We start from the raw sequence: 21,035 nt of genomic DNA on the forward strand, positions 1-21,035 counted from the left end.
TCAGTCTGGTGCTGAGGGAGTTAGGGGGGGGGGAGAGGGCGGGTCGTCGGGGGGTCGCCCAGTCTCGCGCCGACTGCACACCCGACCTCGGGCTCAGCACGCGTGCTGCGGTTACCGTGCATTGCCGACTGTAAACGCGACTGTTGTCCACAGCTTTAAACCGTTGGCAGATTTTTTTAGATTCCAAGGTTCATGTTAAAATGTTTACGTTGTTATTTTGTTAACTGTTCACATGTTTAAATCAATTTTAAGTACAACTGAAGCATTCAGGTCAGTTGCTGTAGCACACACCCTCGTCATGCCGAAATACTTTCAAATTGTTTATATCTGTGGCTTATTTGTGAAAAAGATTTTAAAATATTTAGTGGATGCGACTTGTATACAGGTGCGCTCAGTAGAAATTTACTTACGTGTGCAGTTAATCAAGCTACTGCGTGTGTGTGTGTGCATGCACACGAGTTTGTATATTTGTACATATGAGTATCTGCAAGTGACGTCTTAATGAAGAGAGAAAGGAGCAGAAAAGGCGAGGCAAAGAAATTTAAAAAAAAGGAAAAAAATGCTTTTTACTTAAAAAAGTCACCCCCCAAAAAAGGAAAAGAAACCACCACCGCCACCAAAAAAAAAAGAATAAACCCAGACAAAACACAGCTCCCCCCCCCCATCCCCAGAAAAAAAAATGTAGGACTTTGTAGCTGCACAAATAGCAAAAACGATTTTCCTCCATTTCTCAGTATCAACCATTTAAAATCGAAAAATGTTTATTTTATTACTTGTCCAGTGTACAAAATCAAAACAGTAATATTGTATACTTTAATCGAATTGATTCTTACAAAAATATTTTCTATTTACTTACATTGCAATGAAACCTTTTCTAAAAGAAAGGTACAGCGAGTACTGACAGAGGCAACGAACAGACAAATAAATAACAAGCAAAGTACTTCGTTCCTCCCTTCCTTACCCCCCACCCCAGGTCCCAGTCTGTGTTAACTAATGTGGATGTTATTTCCAGAGCTAACAAACCCGTAACACTAACCGTCCAACGACGCGCCCCACTAAGGGAAACAACCGTTGAGGAAAGTTATTCCCCAGTTAACCATTTCTCCCCTAAGGCTAACCCCTGTATAATGATATCGGCGAAGGCTAACAACTGTCTAGTGCTAGACACCAGGGTTAGACAGTGTAGTGCTGTCCACGACAGCAGCTTTGTCCGTCTCATCCTCAGGCCGGTGCACAGGACCAACACAACCGGAAGTCAAGGACCGTGCTTCTCCTGCACAGGTGACATCCGTCTCAAAATGCCCCGGATTAAGGGGTCATAAGGGCACTTTATGTACGAAAACACAGTGCGAACACTTATGTAACCTGGTTTCTGTAACTCTTCAACCACATCAAGACCAACCACCCAACCATCTTCTACCAATAATCTTACCATTTCCAGCGTGCGCGCGCACACTCACACGCGCGCACACACTTTCCAATAGTTGTACATCAGGGCTCCGGTGCATAGGCGGTCTTAACTCGAGTTAAGACAGCAGTTAAGCCAAGCACGCTGTCTTAACCTAAGACGCCTGCTAAGCGCGGTGCATGGGCGGTCTCAACTCGCTAAGCAAGCGGTCTTAGTCTTAAAATTTAAGACTGGTCCCCACCAGGCTTAACTCCTTGCTTAGCCGCGACACGCTGCTTACGCATGACCGTACGGCGGCTTTCGTAGTAACAGAGGCGCTTGATCGTGTTGTTTACTGAGTTGTCCTGCGTATACCATTGACAAGATACAGATTTTTCACTACTTCAGCGATCCATCAAATCCTTTTGAAATGTATGACGTCGATTTGTTTCATTGTTTTCGATTTCGTCGAGCGAACATAACAATGGAAAATGATTTCGACCATCATTTTCAACGAAAAGGCTCTACTCCGCCTTTGTTGCAGGTAAGACTATAGTCACCACCACTATATAAATATATAATTAATAAGTGTAATTGACAGCATTACGTTAAAAATATTTAATAATGTTAGAATGACATCAAAATATAGTTACATAATAAAACAATGGCGTATAACTTAAGACGGTGTTGACAGTGGGTGATGTTTGTTGTTATTATTGCTGCTCTCAGGTAAACACGAGACCACAAAACTTATATATATTTGGAAAGGAAAAAACTTGAACTTTGCAATAAAAGTAATGAAAATTTTCTACTTTCACTCTGGTGACAGCAATAATCCAAAAAAATTCAGTTTATATAGCTATACTTGGGTCATATGAGCAGACGCACAATTCTTGCCCATCCACTGTGCTCCAAGTGTTGTTTTAGAGTATGTAAACATTATTTAAAAAATTGATGGCATTGTATTTAAGTAAAACAACACAGAATAAAGTAGCAGAGCACCCATAATCTCTTATATAGTTTGATTTAATACATGTTTATCAATTTGACAGGCAGTTCATTGCAGTATGTCTCAAGTTGTAAACATATGGCTCAAGAGGTAAATAATCATAATAGGTTAATGTTCACATCGTCCTTTTTAACTAAAAATGGACAGTTTTGTTTAGATGTGAATACTAAAATATATAAATCACTGAGGTCAATAATATTTCCTATGTCTTTTGCAGGTGATGGTGGCATTACAATTTTATGCTACAAGCAAGTTGTAGTGGCTGACGGCATTGACATGGGATGAATATGGGAGACAGTGGCTACCCGCTGAGGGACTGGCTTAGTTTCCCTTTTTTTAAATGCAGAAAAGGAAAAGAACTCCTCCCCTTTAATATCATATGCTTCAGAATATATTGTGTGACTTCAGATACATCCCTGCCAAAGCAGCAAAAATCATCATGTGTTCCATTGTGCTGTCATAATTTCTAACTGAATGGTCACATTATTATTCAATTTGACTTTGGCTGAATAGCAACATCCACCCCAATTAGTTGGTGAACACTTTCAGCAGCTGGCATTACCAATTCATTTTCCATCTGTTTTTCTGTCTAGTATTTGTTACCTCAACCTGTGCCAGATTTATTTTGATTTCCATGAATTGCAATTCTTTTTTAACAAGATTCAAGTTCACTGTCCAGGAGCTACAAAGTTTTTTGTTCTCTTATCTTTGTTGTGCATTCTTTTGTATCATCAGGTATTTTGCTTTCTTCGGGTGACCCAGTTGACGGATGGAATTCTGGCTGCTTGGTACATCACCTGTTGGTGTGTTTTATCTGAGAGTCAAAAATATTTTTTTCAGAAATGTGCAGCTGTCTAGGCCTAAGCCGCTTTGATGGCTTTGAATATTGCTGTGTGGCTCTCTGTGTGGTCTTGATGCTGCAAGAAAGAAATGTTTCTTAGAACAATTGATTCATGACACTTCTACTTGGGAGCACTGAGTACTTACCATCGCATTAGGTTATGTAAAGGTATTGTTTGAATTACTCTTCTGTGTAAGGTTTCTATATAAATAGATTATTGTGTTGCTTGTTATTCTTTGTGATGCCAAGTAACTAGTAAAAAGCAGTTATGTTGATATTTACTATATGCTGCTAGTAGGATTGTGAAGGACATGTTTCTCTCTTTAGAGTTAATATTTAGCACTTTTCACTGGACTCAGGTGTAGCCATTTCAGAACTTCATAACATCTTATTTGCAACTGTTTAAGAATGTAGACACTGCAAATCCGTGTCATTCAGAAGCTGAGTGTCTACTGGAATCTAAACTGTAGAACACTGGTACTGTAACATGTATTAGACTTGTAGTTAAAACTTTTTAAATGTCCAAACTGACTGTGGATGTAAAGACAAACCTGCTGCGTACATCTCCCAAATTATGTCATAGTCTGTGTTTGGCACTTGAATTAAACAATTTATAATTTTAAGCCAGCTGTGGAAAATTATATGTAGCTGCTCTCTCTAAAGTACAAAAACCTTGGTGGCTTTTCCTTAATATTTCATGTTTTGTTCAAAAATACCATCAGGAATATCTGTGATATAAAGTACATTTTTTAAATTTCCCATTTGAAAACATAATCATCTGAAATGTTCAATTCATTGTTGTTTGTTATGCATGAAAATAATAAATCTGCATATACTTCTAACAAAAGCATTTCCATTGTTGAATTAGAAGATTGAACTGGAGTGTTCTATATTGCACCTCCTATATATGTCAATATTATTATTTTATTACTCTCCCCTATCATGAAAGACTTCTGGAGGAACCAGCGTAAATGATTCATCACCTGTAACAAAAACTAAATCAGAAATGTATCTAGTTATTTTAAATAAATGTATTTCGGATGGAAATACTTATTTTCAAACTGGCTGTTGTGTGCTGACTATAGGCTTTGCATTGGCATTCTCTCGGTATCTAGAGCTTTTTCTGCGGATGACACAGACGTAAATAAAATAAGTCTACACAGGTAAACAAAATTACTAACCTTCGATGTTTGTGCCTTCCATCAGTTCTCTGAAATCATCTACCAAAATATTTATCACTTTCTCCATTCATCACGGGTGTTTCTGGTGGCCCCCCTGTCCATGGGTGGATGTTTTTGACGACTGAGAAATGAAATTATGGAAGATCTTAAATCCGCTCATTTCTTTCTTATTTCATCTTTTTCTTTTTTCTGGTAAAGCCTCTTCTTCTCCCTGGTAACCTCCTCGATTAAGACTAATAGTTCGCTGTCGCACATCCCTACTTCATTTCAACCATGGTGCGCAGACGAATTTCGCGGCTCAGCACCATCGCTGTAGCGCAGTTTTCATTGGTGGAATATACGGTTGGCAAGGCCGCTCCCGGACGAATTTATTTATATCACTGACCTCGACCGCCGCGCTGACCTGACCCGGTTCTCAGCTAAGCAAGGGGCTGAGCTCGCTCATGCAACAGGCTTGAGACCGCGAACTTAGCCAAGACGAAAAGCGAGTTAAAGGCCGAAGTTTTCTGTCAGGACAGAAGACAGTGGTATCGCCCGTGCGAGGGAAGGTAGGAGTACACGCGATGCTATTTGTGTCCAGTCGTCTCAAATTACTACTGTACCTGGACAAAGGCGGGGTAGAGATCAGAGACACCGCCGACCCGCCTGGCAACAAAACTTCTTCCTCCTCCGACCATTGTACTTGCCGCAGGGTCTGAGCGATGAGGCGAAACGGCTTCTGTGTGAACCTACTGTCACAGGCTCTAGTCTAGCAATGCAATGTCTTTCTGAGCTGAGTACTTGGTGTTGGCGGTTAGAAAGCTGAAGTGAAACGGTTTCCAACTGAACACACTGTCAGGGTTAGGACTGAATGTATTCTCCACCAACAAACAAAACTAGAATATACAAAACAGAGAAGAATGAACAGCGCAAGTGACACAAACATAAAAACAACTGAATTTTCAAACAAAATCAGTGGCTGGAGGCACTGCCGTACAGATTGATACATAACAAAGCAAAATCACCAGTATAACAATGGAAGCACAAAATTTAACACTATTACTCATCCTTCAATTGATATCACAGAATAACAAACATGTAAAGTGAACAAGATAAAAATCAGCGATAACATACGAGTAGGTCTTGCAGTTTTAGACTGGAAGGAACATGTCTATATAGACAATACATTTATCGGTGTGGAGCTGTACCGTGGTAACAACAATTCAGTTTTGAAAGTACAAACATTGATGGTAAATTATTATCTCATTAATGAATGATGGTTGGAATTTGTTATTTAAATTATATTATTAATTTCCGAATCTTCATCAGAACTACTGTCTGTTTCAATTAACATATTTTCCTCATGTTCGGAATCAAATTTGTATTGTTCAACGACACATCTCCAGATATCCTCTACTAAATTATAAGTTTTCTTTTTTAATGTGCGTTGTCCAAGTTGTCTCCGATTGTGCTGTACACTTGCTTTGTTATAATTGGAAGTAGAGTCTCTATCAACGTGTTCATTCCAGTCTAAAACAGCGAGACCCATGCGCATGTCATAGTGCATCGTGTTTTTAATATGAACACGCTTAGGCAGATACATCAGACATATATTATTAAAACTTTCAACATAAAATGTGTCCCTAGACATCACGTAGTCCTCTGGATGCTTATACAAAACATGGCCGTGTAGAAAGTCGCTCAGCAGCTTGACAGCAGCAGGATCAGTCAGCACTATTAGAGATGGTATATAGAGCGATTGCCTGCAAGGTGAGCCTTGGTTACACTTGTCATGGATGTTTTGGAAATGTGTAATACATCCATCCAACAAGTGCCTAAGTCTCACAGGGTCGCCATCGCAATGATCTATACACCAGTACACATGATCTCTGACCGCTGCTGTCTTGTCGCTGAGCTGAGGATGCACGTCTTGCCGATGTTGACTTTACTACCTTGCGCCAGTTTTTTCATCCCAGCTTTGATACTCTTAGCGACGTGCCACCTCTCGTTGATGTTTCTAACACCTTTATTTTTTACTAACTTATTTATTGTCACGTTACGATCGTGAACGTGTTCTTGAATTCTAACACCTGACTCATTCATACTTGCATACATCCTCTCACATCCCACTGCCTCGTGCCGCTGGGTGCACACGTCGTCCTCTTTGGTGATATGTTGGAGGTTTACAACCTTGTGAGTCGACAGTCCTAAAGTAACATGATCAGTGTGATACGAATTTTTCCGACAAGCGTGCCGTGCATCTGTCATCACACTGATCCCATCGTCCACAGGAGACTGTTCTGCTGCAAGTGCAGCTGCGACGGACTGGCGCTTCAAGACGTCAACGACTGCAGAAAACCGTGGCAGCCTTTTCCTCAAAAATGTATCGTTCACATGTCCCAAATTGGCAAAATTAGAAATTTTTTTATATTGAATGGGGATGATCCCCGACGTAATGTACGCAAGGTACATTCTTTCATTTGCAAAATAACTGTCACCTAGTGGGGATGACGAGCTCCAGATGATAGTATGTCTGTTGGCACAGCCAAAGTGATGATCAGCACATGCCATCCATTGTTGAATTATTCACTTCGAGCGAAGAGGTGCACGAGACTGAATGTGCATGAACTTGATCAATAATATCCTTCACCTTGTCGTGCTCACCAACAAACAAACATGGGATTGCTGATGATGTTTGTTCTTGTATGGGTACATTATCACTATCTTGACTGCAGGGAAACTCAGGACTTTCACCGCTCAAGAAATTATCCAGTAGAGAGGACACAAAAGCAGACCGGGACTTACATCCCGATTTTTTAGCCCAAGTTCAAAACTTATCATTAAATATTTTTTCTTGCTTCTTCATCATCAAAAAACAAGCGTGTATCTTTTGTACAGCATTATACTCGTAGGTTTTAAACAGTGCCGTCCGCCAAAGTTTTCTTACTGCGTTTCTTCAGTGGCGTTGGGTTTTTCTCCATTGTAGACTGGTCACACTGTTTGGTAAATCCAGGTAGCGAAGTTTTGAGCTGAGAAATCACTTCGATGTTCCTCCCAAGAGTTGATCGCAAAAAAGCCTCGAGTTTGCCTTCAAAACTCAAAATCGAAACATCTGGCACGTGGCATTCATGCATTCGATTGGTCAGACATACCACGTGTCCTACCATTTACAACCAATCACACACTACAGTTAGTGTATGACGTAGGTCCATCAGCCTCTGCGTGTGTTACGTAATTCAATTGCCTAATTGTCACTCGTTTCTAGTTCGCGTTGCGTAACATTGTCCTTTCTCTTACGTAATCAAAGTACGTATGTTTCGCTCTAAGACTTGTCTGTTACGACGATAACACCTCGTGGCTACATCTCACCCTGCCTTACGTCACCGTCATGACGTGAACGGCCACGTGACTATCTGACTCTTCCAGACTCGCATTCTGTCCGCGTCTGCTAGTTTGAGTACAATTTTTTTTTTATTTCATTCACAATGAGTTTCTCTGCGATACTGTGGGTCGATACTACCACAGTAACATCATCAGTGTGTATGTGAAGTTTTTTCCACATGTGTGCCTGCATCTGTCATCACACTGATCCCGTCGGTCAGAGAAAACTGTTTTGTTTGAAGTGAAACTGTTACAGACTGGCGCTTTTCACAAATGTATCATTTACATGTCCCACATTGGCACAATAAACATTTTTGAAAATATTGAATGGCGATAATCCCCGATGTAGTGCAAGGTACATTCTTTCACTTGCAAAAATAACTGTCACCTAGCGGAGACTAGTTACAAATACAAACGATATTATGTCCGGTAGGACAACCAAAGATGATCAGCACGTGTCCACCATTTTTGAAATGTTCACTTGAAGCCAAGAGGTGCACGAGACTGAATGTGCATGAACGTGACCTACAATTTTCTTCACCTTGTACTCACCAACAGACAAACATGGACTCTGAGTTACAGGTGTTACAGGTGTTACAAGTGTGAATTGTTCCCCATTTGTAAAGGTACGAACATTGCACTCAAACAGATGTACTTATGTCAGTCACCAGATGAATAACCTGAATATTGTGAATATTATCAACCCTTATGAGTGAAGAAAGATATAGAGAGATGAAAACAGATACACGAAAGCATCAAAATAAAGTTTAAAATTCAGTTGTCTTTGTGTTTGTGTCATTTCCGCTGTTCATCTCTTTCTCCCTTATTTTCTTTTTATTTGATGGAGAATACATTCAATTGCCGGTCCTAACTCTGACTGTGACAGTATGTTCAGTTGCCAACCGTTTCACTCCAGCTTTTCTCACCGCCAACCCAAGTACTCGGCTGAGAAAGACGGTTTATCGCCTGCGATCTCCACCCTGCCTCGGGGCCAGGGTAGCAATTAGGGAAGACTGACCGCTGGTACTGACCCCGTGTACTCCTACCTTCCCTCGCACGGGCGAAACCATTTGAAAACACGCCCATTTCGACTTCGGCCTTTAAGCAAGACGAAAAGTTAAGACCGCCTATGCACCGGAGCCCAGGTAAGTACTTGCTACGGTAGCAACAGACTGTAGAGGTAACGCCAAGCCAATAGTAACACGTAACAAGACAGGAATGAATGTCGGAGAGTTTGGTTTCCACCCTGTGTACACGTCATCAACACGCGCCGTCTGTCTGTCAGCTGTGTAGCACTTGGTCACACTTGCACACACGTGTGTCAGACTTGCAGTGAAACAGTACTGTCACGTAGTGCAACACAGGAGGCGAACGTAACGTGACCAACGTGACGTACCTCTGGCGCACAGTCACTTGGCTGGCTTGCTGATTACGTCACTGTCACGTACACCACGGCATCGATACGTGTTCATCACGAGACTCACACACATACACACAGAGTTCATCACAGCATTAGTGTTTTTGTTCACCAGGACACCGTCGTGACAATCGCTGCATACCCGCCCACCCACCCACCGTACACGTGACACACGTGACTTTGTCACGACCTCGTCGAGATTCCTGCTGTTCATCACGAAGCTGGCTCACATTTCTCGTCATCACGTGTTCATCACGTCACTGATGGCAGTTCAAGGCTTCAGAATTAACATCACGTAGTTGCCATAGCAGCGCCAGTAATAAATAAAATACGCTGAACGGGCATCTTTTTAATAATAATTCAAAAATATAAGGGAATGGTTGGAAAATCACAATTCGGACACCTCACTGACCTCTGGTCGGCAAAAGTGTTTCGGCATAAAAATATTTACAACAACAACTAAAGTCACGCGCGACACACACACACACGTGCACACACAAGCACGCACGCAGATACACACACGCGTTTGTGCGAAAATCTTGTCAGTCGAACTGTCTCGCCATGAAGAGCAGCAGGGGGCACTACCCCGCGGAGTCTAGGGGGCACGGGGCACACCCTGGCGGAGACAAGGGGCACCACCAGGCCGTCGTCAAGACAACGCATGTCCTGAAGCCAGAAGTGGAGTAGAAGCGACGCGTGGCACTACTGTGGCAGGAGTTATCTGCCTCTACTGATATGTTGAAGCGGAAGTGCTCGGGAATCCCACACCCGACAATCCTCGTCAGCTCGGGCAGTTGGCTTCGTCGGAGTTGTCGATGCAGTCCTGGATCCCGTCGCAGAAGTGGGTGAGGCTGAGACACATGCCGTTGCGACACGCCTTGTAGCCAGCGAGACATGCTGCAACAACACCAGCACCACACCGTCACACCTTGCGGCATGCTGCAGCAACTACAGCACAATCAAGTATCAAGTATTCATCATTCTCATGCCGTGCCATGCTCATGTCCGTCTCTCATATCCAGCCCTCAATATTACTTATTATCATTTCAGTTTCACATCTACCGCCACAATCAAGTATTAATCTCTCATTTCTTCTCTCAATCTCTTTTCATTCGTTGCCAACAATTTCTCTTGTCGTCCATCTACACCTTTGCTGGACACGCTGCAGCTTCACCAGCATCATACCTGAAGAGTTTTCTCCCTTTTGTTTGATAACACCCAGTTACAGGAAGCAAAATGTCTTCATTTCCAGAAAAAAAAACCCAGAGCAGCTGCAACATCTCTGTTGAAAGAGTTTTTACATCCTAAAGGAGAAAAGTTCTTGCCGTTGTAATGACGTCACAGCCAAGCGGTTTCAGGTCTAAGGGAAGGGGTCATGAGTGCATGCAAGAGGTTGGTGAATAGTTCCGGTGATCAGAGTGTAGATTACTGACCTGCCGTTTGTGTGCTCTCCTGTCTAGAACTCTCCGCTACCGGCGCATTAGGAAGACGAGATTCTGTCGACAAATCACGTGACATGGTGTTAATAGTGTGGAGGGGGCGAGAAAAGAGAACTGTTTAACAACTTTAACAAGCAGGGCTCAACTCCACTCCCACTTACACACTGGGGTCCAACGTGTGAAACGAACCGAATCTGGGTTTTTACAAGCACAACTGATAATCCACACCCTCTAAAACAGGGGACAAGGTTTTCTGTCTTCTTGGACAAGCAACGGAAAGCAGCATGGCGCCCTTTACATCTTACAGTTTTCCGGGGGCGGCACAACCTTTCTCTGAGTCTAGTTGCGAACTAAAGCCACTCTGAGTACAGCTGGCATGGCTTACAACTCACTCTTGGAAAACTCGTCACAGCTTTTGTCCAGGAGCGTGACGTCATCGAGGGCCAGGTCGGCACGCTGAGCCTTGCCGCGCGAGGCTACGAACGTCACCGACAAGCTGTTGCTCGCCGGCAGCTGCACGCATGCGCTCCGCCACGTGCTGTTGCCGTCCGCCCTCAGCTGCCACTGCACCACCTCACTTCCGGTCACGTGGTCCTTGGTGACCAGCGCCAGCGTGCCGGTGATGTCAAACTGGTGGAAGATGTTGTAGGCGTGGTAGTAGAAGGCCAGTGACGTGCTGCCGTTGGACAGGAAACTGCGCGACTGCAGGGCCACGTAGTCGTGGGCTTTGCCGTTCTCCCCATTGGCCATCATGTAGTAAGCTGCAACGAGACAAGACTACGTCGTGACCACGTAGTGACAGAACAGTACAATGTCAGGGACCACTACGTCAGCACGTTATCGTTTGATGATAATGCTGGCATTGTATGAGTGCATGTTTGGAAGAAAACGAAAAGTGGGACATTGTGGAGGAAATGGCAAAAAAAAAAAAGTCGGAGAAGACCGAAGCACTCACTAGCGTCTCCTGGCATGCGGAGAAAGGAAAAGGGAGATAACTATGTCATGTGAGGGAATGGAAGGAATGCGAAGAGAAAAGAACATTTATGTTGTGAATGTTTCGCCTTGTAACCCTGGCACCTGTGTCAGCAGACCTGGCATTGCTTACCTGAACTATTGCCAGTGCGGTCTCGGTCAGGCCCCGTCCCGAAGTTGAGTGGTCCCCCCTTTTCACGTGACCACCTGTAGGCCTTCTCTTCTGACGAAGCGTTCTGAGAGTAGCCACAGATGAACGGGTCCTCAAAGTCACATGTCACCGACACAAGGTGGTCTGTGGACAGAAACACGGCAACCAACACGTCACATATCTATAGCGGTGTGGAAGGCATAACAACATCACGTGACAGAACTGTTTACGTGTGCATGGCTGAACTCATCAACTACGGCATGCTTCTTGTCACTCATGTCAGGGACGAGGGGCTGAGAACATTTCACAAAGAGAAACAGGAGACATATTGTGGATGTTCATCACCTGTGAAAACATTCTCCGTGTCAATGAGGATACTTTATTTATCCTTACGGAAGTGACGTATCACCGGAGCTTGTCAACAAAATGCCTCTTACACATCAACAAGCACTCGTCCGCTCATATGAGCTCACGGACATTAAACGCAGGTACACCGGAACACACACACACTCTCTTGCCTGCGCACGCACGTGCACTCACCACAGATGGCGCCCTCGTCGCTGCCGTCCGGACAGTCACGAATAGTGTCACAAGTGCTGACTTTAGGTATACACTGAGCGTTGGGGCATTTGAACTCCGCCGTTGTACAATCTGCAGCACGAAACACAAGGCATTATAAGTAAATACACTTCACAGACACACACATAAATGAACAAAGCTACAATAACCTAGACATTGCATCTTTCGTGACGTCACACCCAGACATCACGCGCCACGTCACAGTTGCACCAATCCAGGCGGGTATGTACAGGGTGGGCCGCTTACAAGTAGCTCGCCTCCTATAACATGCTCGAATCAGGCGGACCAGTCACATCTCACGTCACACTCAGACCAGTCACATCACGTGACGTCCTAGCTACTCACTGCACGGACGCTCATCCTCGCCGCCCCTGCAGTCGACGACCCTGTCGCACATCTGTGCCGGAGTCAGGCAAAACGCTTCGCTGCTGCAGGCCTGCTGGTCCGCTGGACACGCTGTCAAACAAAACACTGCCGTTAGTCGCAAAGCCTTCAGTGACGTCATCCGTCAACTGTCTGTTGATTCGTCAAGACATCAGGGCCCGTATGCATGTCCCGTCAAGACACCAGGGCCCGTATGCATGTCCCGTCCACAACTATCCATCCGGTAAACCCCACGGCACCAAGTTAGAGGAACCCGAGTACCTAGTAGGTAGCGCTCTCCCATCAAACCACCCGAGAACTAAACAAAGCGGAAAGCTTGAACAGGGCAGCGATTATTTATGTGTGATCTCTTGTCCCCACCCTATCCCTAAAAAAATGTCTTTATTTCCTGAATGAGACCAGTCAGGTACCGACGTGTGTAGCTGTGACCGACCTTAGGGAACTCCCCCGGTCACAAGCTATAACCGACATGAACACCGATCGAAGAAGATGGATGGACGCAGGAGAAACAGCGTTGCCCACAGATTATTATTTGGCGCCTTGAGCAAGTCCTGCATTTTATGATTATTTGATTGTTACTCGCATCTAGTAATGTTTAAAGGCCGAACTTTGAACTCATAGCGAGAAAGAATGGTTTGATCCGAGGGAGGAAGTTGAGGGGAAGGAAAGACGAGAAACTCTCGCAGCTCCAGGTGCCTTAGATGTCATTCTAGTTACTTCCATCTGGAACGAGGAGTACCCCCAGGGTCTCATCTCCCTCAAACCGGATCGAATCCATTTTTCCCTGCCAGACGGCGAAAGTTGGGCCTTTAATAAAAAGCAAGATTGATGTTAAGCTCAGTGAAGTAACTACATTTACAGTCCAGTGAACACACACCCTGTCACCCCACACACACACATATCTCACAACACTTCACTTACTGAAGGTCGGGCAGTCGTTGCGGTCGATTCTCATATCGTCGAGGGCAAACATGGGGTGAAGTATGCTGCGGTCAAGGCGATTCCCGTACACGACATATCTCAGCTGACCTTTGACCGCGGCAGGGATCTGAGCCTGTGTCCGGCTCCACCCAATCGTCCGGCGATCGGCCATGAACCAGATGACTTGCGGGGCTGATGAGGTCGTGGGCAAGAACTCCACCTGAAAACACACAACAGCTCCTGGAGTTGTCCTCCCTGGGCAATCTGTCTAACTAGCAGGCTGGAATGTTGATTGAATGTGGAATGAATGATGAAGAAACATTGATTTATATAAAAAAAAAAAAAAACAACAACAACAACAACAAAAAAAAAAAACCAAACCAACAACAACAACAACAACAACAATTCAGGTTTTAATATCGTCCTTAGGTTCGTATTTTGTACCCAAAGTTTCTCACGAGAAGTGTAGACAAGTAAGTACCTCCACTCTAACTGTAGAGGTGGAGAAGAAGGAGAAGCTCAAGCAGTGCGGCCGTCCTCCCAGGTACAGCTCGTGGTACATGTACACCGCGTCGGTACTCAACATTCGCTCTGTTCCCAAATGCATCAGGTGGCCTGCACACCAAAGATGATCACCTTCAGCAACAGTCAACAGGCATGGCGTAGATCTCACAAATAAACAAACAGCTGTCTCCTTCCATCCATCTCTCCAACAAATCAACCACGAACGAGTCTTTATGTCCAGAATGACAGCGAGAATGGCAACTTGAGGTAATCAAGGTAATGAAGGACAAAGGGGAGGAAAAGCTTGATAAAGGAAGCACATGCGTTCATCACGTGTGCGAGGTGCGAGGTCTCACTCACCTTTGCTCGTGTTGAATGTGACGTCACGCATGTCCACGCGCGAGCCGTTGACGAGACGCCACTCGCCGCTGTTGGAGTCGGAGGAGTTCTGTCGGAGTCCACACTGCACACCGTCTTCCATGTTACAGATGTACAACGGTTCTGAAACAAGTCACGTGGGGACAACATGTACTTACCGAGTCTGATACGATAAACAATACAAACGTCACACTCAGTCTCACAACAGTCGCCGGAAGTGGACACGCCGCGGTCATACGTTGGGTGGATTAAACTTCACAAAGAAAATCTTTTTTGACTGTTTTCTCAGTTTAAAAGTTAGGAGTTAATTAAGGTTGGGAGGCTGTTTCCCAGGGGTCAGCAAATTTACCTTTGCAGCCGACCTCATCACTTGCATCATCGCAGTCCGCCACTACGTTACACCTGAGTTTAGACGGTAGACAGTTCATCTCGCCGTTGGTCTTGCAGGAAAACTCATCATCAGTACACCCTTAACACACAAACAAACACATGTAGCAAAGCAGCTGATTATTTTCACGCAAAGATCGCATACATGATTCTTGTGAAAAACCTAAATAAACATCCCCAATTTACTGAGATAATGGTTTAAAAAAATGTAAGGCGACATTTTTAACGTTCAAATTATCAGCACAAACAAGGCGGGTATCTTATACAACAGACGAGCAAAGAGAAAAATACTTGGAAGCAAACTATCGCATTTCTTAGTTCAGAAACGCTCTAACCACTCGGCTATCCGCTCGAGGGTAGCTACAGATAATTCCAGAGCAGTCTCAACGGGCTAGAACTTCTCTTTCTAAGCTGGCATTGGCAGATAAGTCATGATCAAATGCACGAGGGATTCTTAAAAAAAAAAAAAGAAAGCTGCTTTTCTTCCATAACAGGAATTTGCAGCTGCAAGAGGGAGTCTGCACTGGGAGCAGTCGCTCACTAGAGTCAGTCCAAGCTTGTAAAGAAGTACCTCCCTCTTTTTTCCCTCCTCAACCATCTGATTGCTCACGATCGAGCACTTGGCCAGGTAGGCGTCACTCACCTGCGGTCGCCGCGCACGTGCCGCTCAAGAGACGAACGTCATCCACCGAGACCACGCCGTCGTCGTAGGGCATGATGGCGATGTCGAAGTGACCCTTCCCGAGGTTAAACTGACCCAGCTGCCAGATATCCTCCCCCCAGCCGATGTTGGTGATGTTCCTGGACCACACCATCTTCCAGCCCACGGTCTCCAGCGCATGCACGTGTACGGACAGGCCCTGCACGACCATCCCGCGCATGTGGTACCGGAAGCGGAAGCAATGGGGTGACGTCAGGTCTATTCTTGGCGTGTGCAGGGTTAACCCTCTAAAGGGACCGATCAAGAACATTCCTGGAAATGAAAACAGAAGTGATGGATCATTGTAAATTAAAGTCTGGAACCTTCCCCGTGTCCACAACAAACGTGATTATGAAGATTTCACGAGTGTGGACATTGTCAGGTGCGCTCTAGTTATTGTACAAAAGTAGGATTGGACTTGCTGGACTGGATGACAGACTTTGTCTGCATCACCTGGCCTTTACTTACCTGGGTATCTTCCCTGATTGTAGTCGTAGAGCGGGTACCGGTTGTTAATGACGGTTTCTGACACCCACAGCCACTGGCCGCTGTTGTACCCACACAGGTACCCGTCTTCAAAAGTGCAGTTAGCAGAAATTTCTGCAATAAACAGAGAGTGAGACAGAGTTAGATACAGAAAAACTAAAAAATTATTATTAGAACATTGACTTTTACGACTGGATTCGCGACCATTCTGTTCCGGGGCAGCCACGTCATTTCACTGCCAATAATATTAAAATGTACCACGTGACAGGAACTGAGTGCAGTAACAGTTTATAAAGGGAAAGATGACAAAAAGAAAGAGAGAAAGAGAGAGACTTATAGCGAGAAAAAAAAGAGACTTACCGCACAGGTCTATTTCATCGCTGTTATCGCCACAATCATTCACTTTGTTACACACCATGCTACTGTCGTACAGGCATCTCCCGGTGCCACACTGAAAGCGGCACTCTGTAACATACGAATGTCATGACACTGTCACACATACTGGTCATACAGTCATTTGTTGATTACATGGTTGATTGGTTTGACTGCGAGGGTGAGTTTTCCACCATGACAGTAGAGAGAAACCATATCAAGACACCACAGACGTTTCGACCCTCGGGAAACACTCGGCTTGTAGCCCTGAAGATGTCATGAGTGTGTGTGTGACAGTGTCTTACCTGTGTTGTTGTGGATCCAGCCGTTGTACAAAGAAACGTCGGAGAAGACCACTGGTTTCTCAGGCTTGTTGCAGCCATCGTGCACGTACGAAGCCACCCCCACCAGCACCCAGTTGTAACTGAGGGACAGGCAGAACAAGGGCCCACCACTGTCTCCCTGCAAATAAAAAAAGAGGCCATGACAACAGGCCAAGCAAATGGTAATGTTGCCAGGGATGTCATACAGATAATAAAAAAACTACAGAAATAAATGATGTATAATGATTAATGGTGATGAGGAGATCAGAGGAGGAGGCGCAAAGGTTTGTAAATTTGTAGCCGAGAGGCATCAGGTGACTTTGATGAGAGGCCTAGTAACCACCAGCCTGTACCTGACAAGGAGCTCTTATTCCTGAGTAGTAGCCGGCGCAGATTTCCGTAGGACGGATGCCGCCATCCCAGGCGTAGGACGAGTTGCACTTGTTTGTGTCCCACAGCGACATCTTCAGCATCTGCAGCCGCGTTGCCATGCTGGATACTGGCACACACACACACAAACACACAACCATCAGTCTACAATGTCTGCATTGCATTATTCTAAACGTATATCAATAAAACATGACAGACAAACCCACACAATATATTTCCCTTACTGCCTCAACGCCCTCAAGATATTACAATCACGTTTTAAAAAATGAGGATTATTTAAAATGAGGATAATTTAAAATGAGGATAATTTAAAATGCGGATAATTTAAATTGAGGATAATTTCAATAGAAAATAGTTCGCTGCTCAAGTCAGCTCTTGTCAACGCGAACCCATCTCGTCACACGCTGGAGAGGTCGGAGAGAGTGAGATGAATAAAAATGTCATTTTTGGCACAGCATTACTAGTGATTACAAGTAGCGGTTAATGTGTTTGTGTGTGTGCGCGCGCGCACGTGCATGCGTTCTGACGACTTACTGCTGGGATCCATGCGGCCCCAGCCGGTGGTGAAGCAACGGGAGAAGCGCGAGAACTGATGCTCGGCGCGCGGCAGGCACAGCGGCCCCACGTAGGCCGTGAAGTTAACCGGGGTGGCCAGCTCCACCAGCGCCACGTCGTAGCCGTTGAGGGGCTGGTACTGCGGGTGCTTGATGATGCGCTTGACGCGCACTTGCTTGCGGCTGGCCTCGGGCTTGGAGAGGTCCACCGCCCCCACCACCACATCCAGGTTGGTCAGAGTGATGTATTGGCTGGTGACAGACACGTGACAGGTGTAAGGTCACACACACACACACTGAAGAACTCACGGTAAACTGGCAAACCACAGACAGAAATACAGACTAATTAATCTATGGAGAGAGAAAGATGAACGAATGAGAAAGAGGAATGGGCGGGCACGTGACTGGAAATACTGACGGACACTAGCATTACGGCACAGCAGCCATATACTGTATATTTCTATATATGTGTCACAGAAACGGAACAGGGTGGCCGAGATGAAATGATGAGATGATGATTTAATTAATAAATTATTAATTTATTTGCGCGTGTGCTATTTAGGCGTGATGTGAGATAAGCTACCGGTCCGCCCACAATGCAGATGGAGAATGGGCGATAGACAGATGGAGAAATGTTAGCAAGTAGACAGACATACGGCACAGACAGAAAGTAAAGAAGATAAGCAGAGGAACAATGACGAGGGGAGGAGGAGGAGACTTACTCCACACAGTGTGCTGCGGTCACCACAAAGTACTGGTGGATGAGCGAGCCTCCACAGAAGTGTTTGCCGAACTCCTGGATGGACACCTGCCAGGGAGCGTTACCTGGATTCGCATCCTGGCCATTGATGATGAAGTTACCCATCATGTTGTTTTCCCCGCATTCTGCACGTGGCCACAAACAAATAAATAAGATGATGATCCATCCACACACAATTTTCACTACTGCTGTGCAGTGTTCCTCGTCAGATAGTCTTGACTGTCCTAACCGTTTCTTTACTTAGTCGGCTTGAAATGTCGACCTAACAGTCCCCTAGAGGAGACCCCTTGTTTAGACTTCACTTTGCATTGCACGTGACCGACAAGGTCCTGCTCTACAAAAGGGGCCTTGAAACTTGAAAGTGTACGTCACAAGGACTTCTCGGGTCCTGTTAGGTCACAGGTCACAAGCCTAGACACCGGGCGTCACATGTCCTGCCACCATCCCCTCGCTCACTAGATGTCTCCACCTGACAGCAGTTAATCTGTTAATGTCTCCATGTAAATCAAACTACCACGAGCTGTACTCACCAGCAGGCGCGCAGGTCAGGGAAATCACGCGGTCATCACAAAAGTCCCTGCAAACATCACGTGACCAGAGAAAGACATTAGAACCACTAGCCGTGCCATAATAATGATAATAATTGTAATAATAATAATGATGATGATTTATGTATTGTTTTATCCCACCATCAAAGGCAGGCTCAAGCGCTGTACAACAAGAAAACACCCCGCTGGTATAAACAACAACAGTTCACTGTGAGTTCTGTTAGTGTTCAGCCGGGTGTGAGAGAGAGTTACTCGGGTTTGTTCATTGCTAATGAAGGGAGAGGCTGCAATCCTTTTAAAGCAGCCGTAGAGGGTTTCATTATCAACAAAACAAAAATTTAATTTGTTTCAAAAATTACTGAAAAATCTCTGAGCAGTCTGAAGCTGTAACATCTAAGATTCTGTCTTCCCTCTCTCATTAACGCATGCACGCGCATGTACACACACACACACGTAAACATACAAACAAGCAAAAGACAATTTATGCACACTGCGGAGTTTGCCCGATCCGAGAATTTAAAAAATCTTACACAGGCTCGCCACGACTGATGACGGTTTTAAAGGTTCCGTTGGTGGATACTTTGTAGTACATCAAGTGCGGATATATCTTTACTTCCATGGTGATGGCCCCACTGTAACCATGACAATGCATGCCTTACATCAAACACGTAAAACTCACGTAAAAAATCACAGTTTACTCAATATGCTTTACGTTACAATGAACACAAAATGTAAAAATGAGTATGTGACAGTCAGGCGCCGTGAAGGGGTCGAGGGATGCTGACCGTTGTCTATTCAGACTTGTGTTGCTTTGTGTCGGTCAGACCTTCACTCCATGACAACGATGATATCATTGGGTGACATAACAAAGTAATGTGTGCAATCAGCGGACTAGGTAGTCCAGACTACAAGCTACCCCCACACATCAAAGTTATGTAAGTTCATCGATATCAAACGAACTATAAATTACTACCATTGAACAGCAAAGATCACGTGACCTGCGCAATACAAACGTCATGACACTCATTTCCATAGCCCTGCCCAGCATTTACAGTGTCCACTAAACCCCTCTTCGTCTCTGCTCCCCTCTCCCACCCTCATCATATCGAGTTTGGGCTCGGACGTGCGCTCACGTGACTTACGGGTATCTCAGGTACTGGCAGGCCAGGTCAGCATGTTGCTTGGTGAAGCCGTCAGCACACACCGCATGGGCCCCGCCATCCACGAACAGGAACAAGATGTCGTCAAATACCTCCACTGCACGTCAGCACATTATACACAGCGTCAACAACACCACAGCGTCAGGCGCTCGCGTGACACCATGTCACGTAATACTACGTCCAGCAACGTATACGTGTCACGTCACACGTCGGAACGAAAATAGTTTAAACAGGATGTTGAAATAAATTTAAACATCGAGAGAGAGAGAGGGAGGAAGTATAGGAGGAGTATAGGAAGACAACTCACTGCAGTTCTTCTCGTCTGTCTGATCCTTGCACTGGACGACGCCGTCACAGCGCGCGTCACTGGACAGACACTCGCCACTGGTGCACGCGAAGCTCGGGAGGTCACACGTGCCTGTGACAGGAGGGCGTGACACTGTAGTACCCTGTGTCTAAACTGTACCCTGTCAACTTATACACCCGGTAATGATCGTCGATTTACCCACATTTCAGCTTTTACCATGAAATGTACGATGGTTTCAGATAAAAATTAATTATCATAAGATTTTATAACAAAATTGTTAAGGAAGACTCCCGACCTCACCTATGAAAACATTTTGGGCTTTCTTATAATGTTCTTATTGTGATCTTTGTGAATGCCGTTCAGAAAATGTTCTAATTATGAGTGACATTATTGTGCATATGTGACATTTGATAAGAAGTAATGACAAAATGTCGCCGGTTATTACAGTTATTACTGTGTTACGATGTCCGATCCCCCGATGCTACAGTTCACATTCTCAGACCCACCAGCTCATAATTACCAGTG

At 44.9% G+C, this 21,035-nt stretch overlaps 1 protein-coding gene across 5 annotated transcripts in view; it reads right to left on the reverse strand.

Moving 5' to 3' along the window:
• Positions 1 to 8,878: 8,878 nt before the first annotated feature.
• Positions 8,879 to 21,035, reverse strand: part of LOC112561923 — a 44,012-nt gene continuing 31,855 nt past the window's right edge. For all 5 annotated transcript variants that reach the window (XM_025234783.1, XM_025234782.1, XM_025234781.1 and 2 more), the window contains 21 exons: positions 20,511 to 20,621; positions 20,186 to 20,300; positions 19,574 to 19,675; positions 19,026 to 19,072; positions 18,458 to 18,620; positions 17,716 to 17,987; positions 17,145 to 17,290; positions 16,774 to 16,930; positions 16,457 to 16,561; positions 16,079 to 16,210; positions 15,554 to 15,883; positions 14,873 to 14,992; positions 14,506 to 14,646; positions 14,123 to 14,256; positions 13,642 to 13,861; positions 12,682 to 12,792; positions 12,298 to 12,408; positions 11,740 to 11,901; positions 11,027 to 11,395; positions 10,629 to 10,691; positions 8,879 to 10,092 (listed from right to left, as the gene is read on the reverse strand). In XM_025234783.1, the coding sequence (XP_025090568.1) occupies positions 9,977 to 10,092; positions 10,629 to 10,691; positions 11,027 to 11,395; positions 11,740 to 11,901; positions 12,298 to 12,408; positions 12,682 to 12,792; positions 13,642 to 13,861; positions 14,123 to 14,256; positions 14,506 to 14,646; positions 14,873 to 14,992; positions 15,554 to 15,883; positions 16,079 to 16,210; positions 16,457 to 16,561; positions 16,774 to 16,930; positions 17,145 to 17,290; positions 17,716 to 17,987; positions 18,458 to 18,620; positions 19,026 to 19,072; positions 19,574 to 19,675; positions 20,186 to 20,300; positions 20,511 to 20,621 (3,227 nt within the window). In that variant the 3' untranslated portion in view covers positions 8,879 to 9,976. The remainder of the gene's footprint in view (positions 10,093 to 10,628; positions 10,692 to 11,026; positions 11,396 to 11,739; positions 11,902 to 12,297; positions 12,409 to 12,681; positions 12,793 to 13,641; positions 13,862 to 14,122; positions 14,257 to 14,505; positions 14,647 to 14,872; positions 14,993 to 15,553; positions 15,884 to 16,078; positions 16,211 to 16,456; positions 16,562 to 16,773; positions 16,931 to 17,144; positions 17,291 to 17,715; positions 17,988 to 18,457; positions 18,621 to 19,025; positions 19,073 to 19,573; positions 19,676 to 20,185; positions 20,301 to 20,510; positions 20,622 to 21,035) is intronic.

Source organism: Pomacea canaliculata, linkage group LG4 (assembly GCF_003073045.1).
Source record: "Pomacea canaliculata isolate SZHN2017 linkage group LG4, ASM307304v1, whole genome shotgun sequence".
NCBI lineage: Eukaryota > Metazoa > Mollusca > Gastropoda > Architaenioglossa > Ampullariidae > Pomacea > Pomacea canaliculata.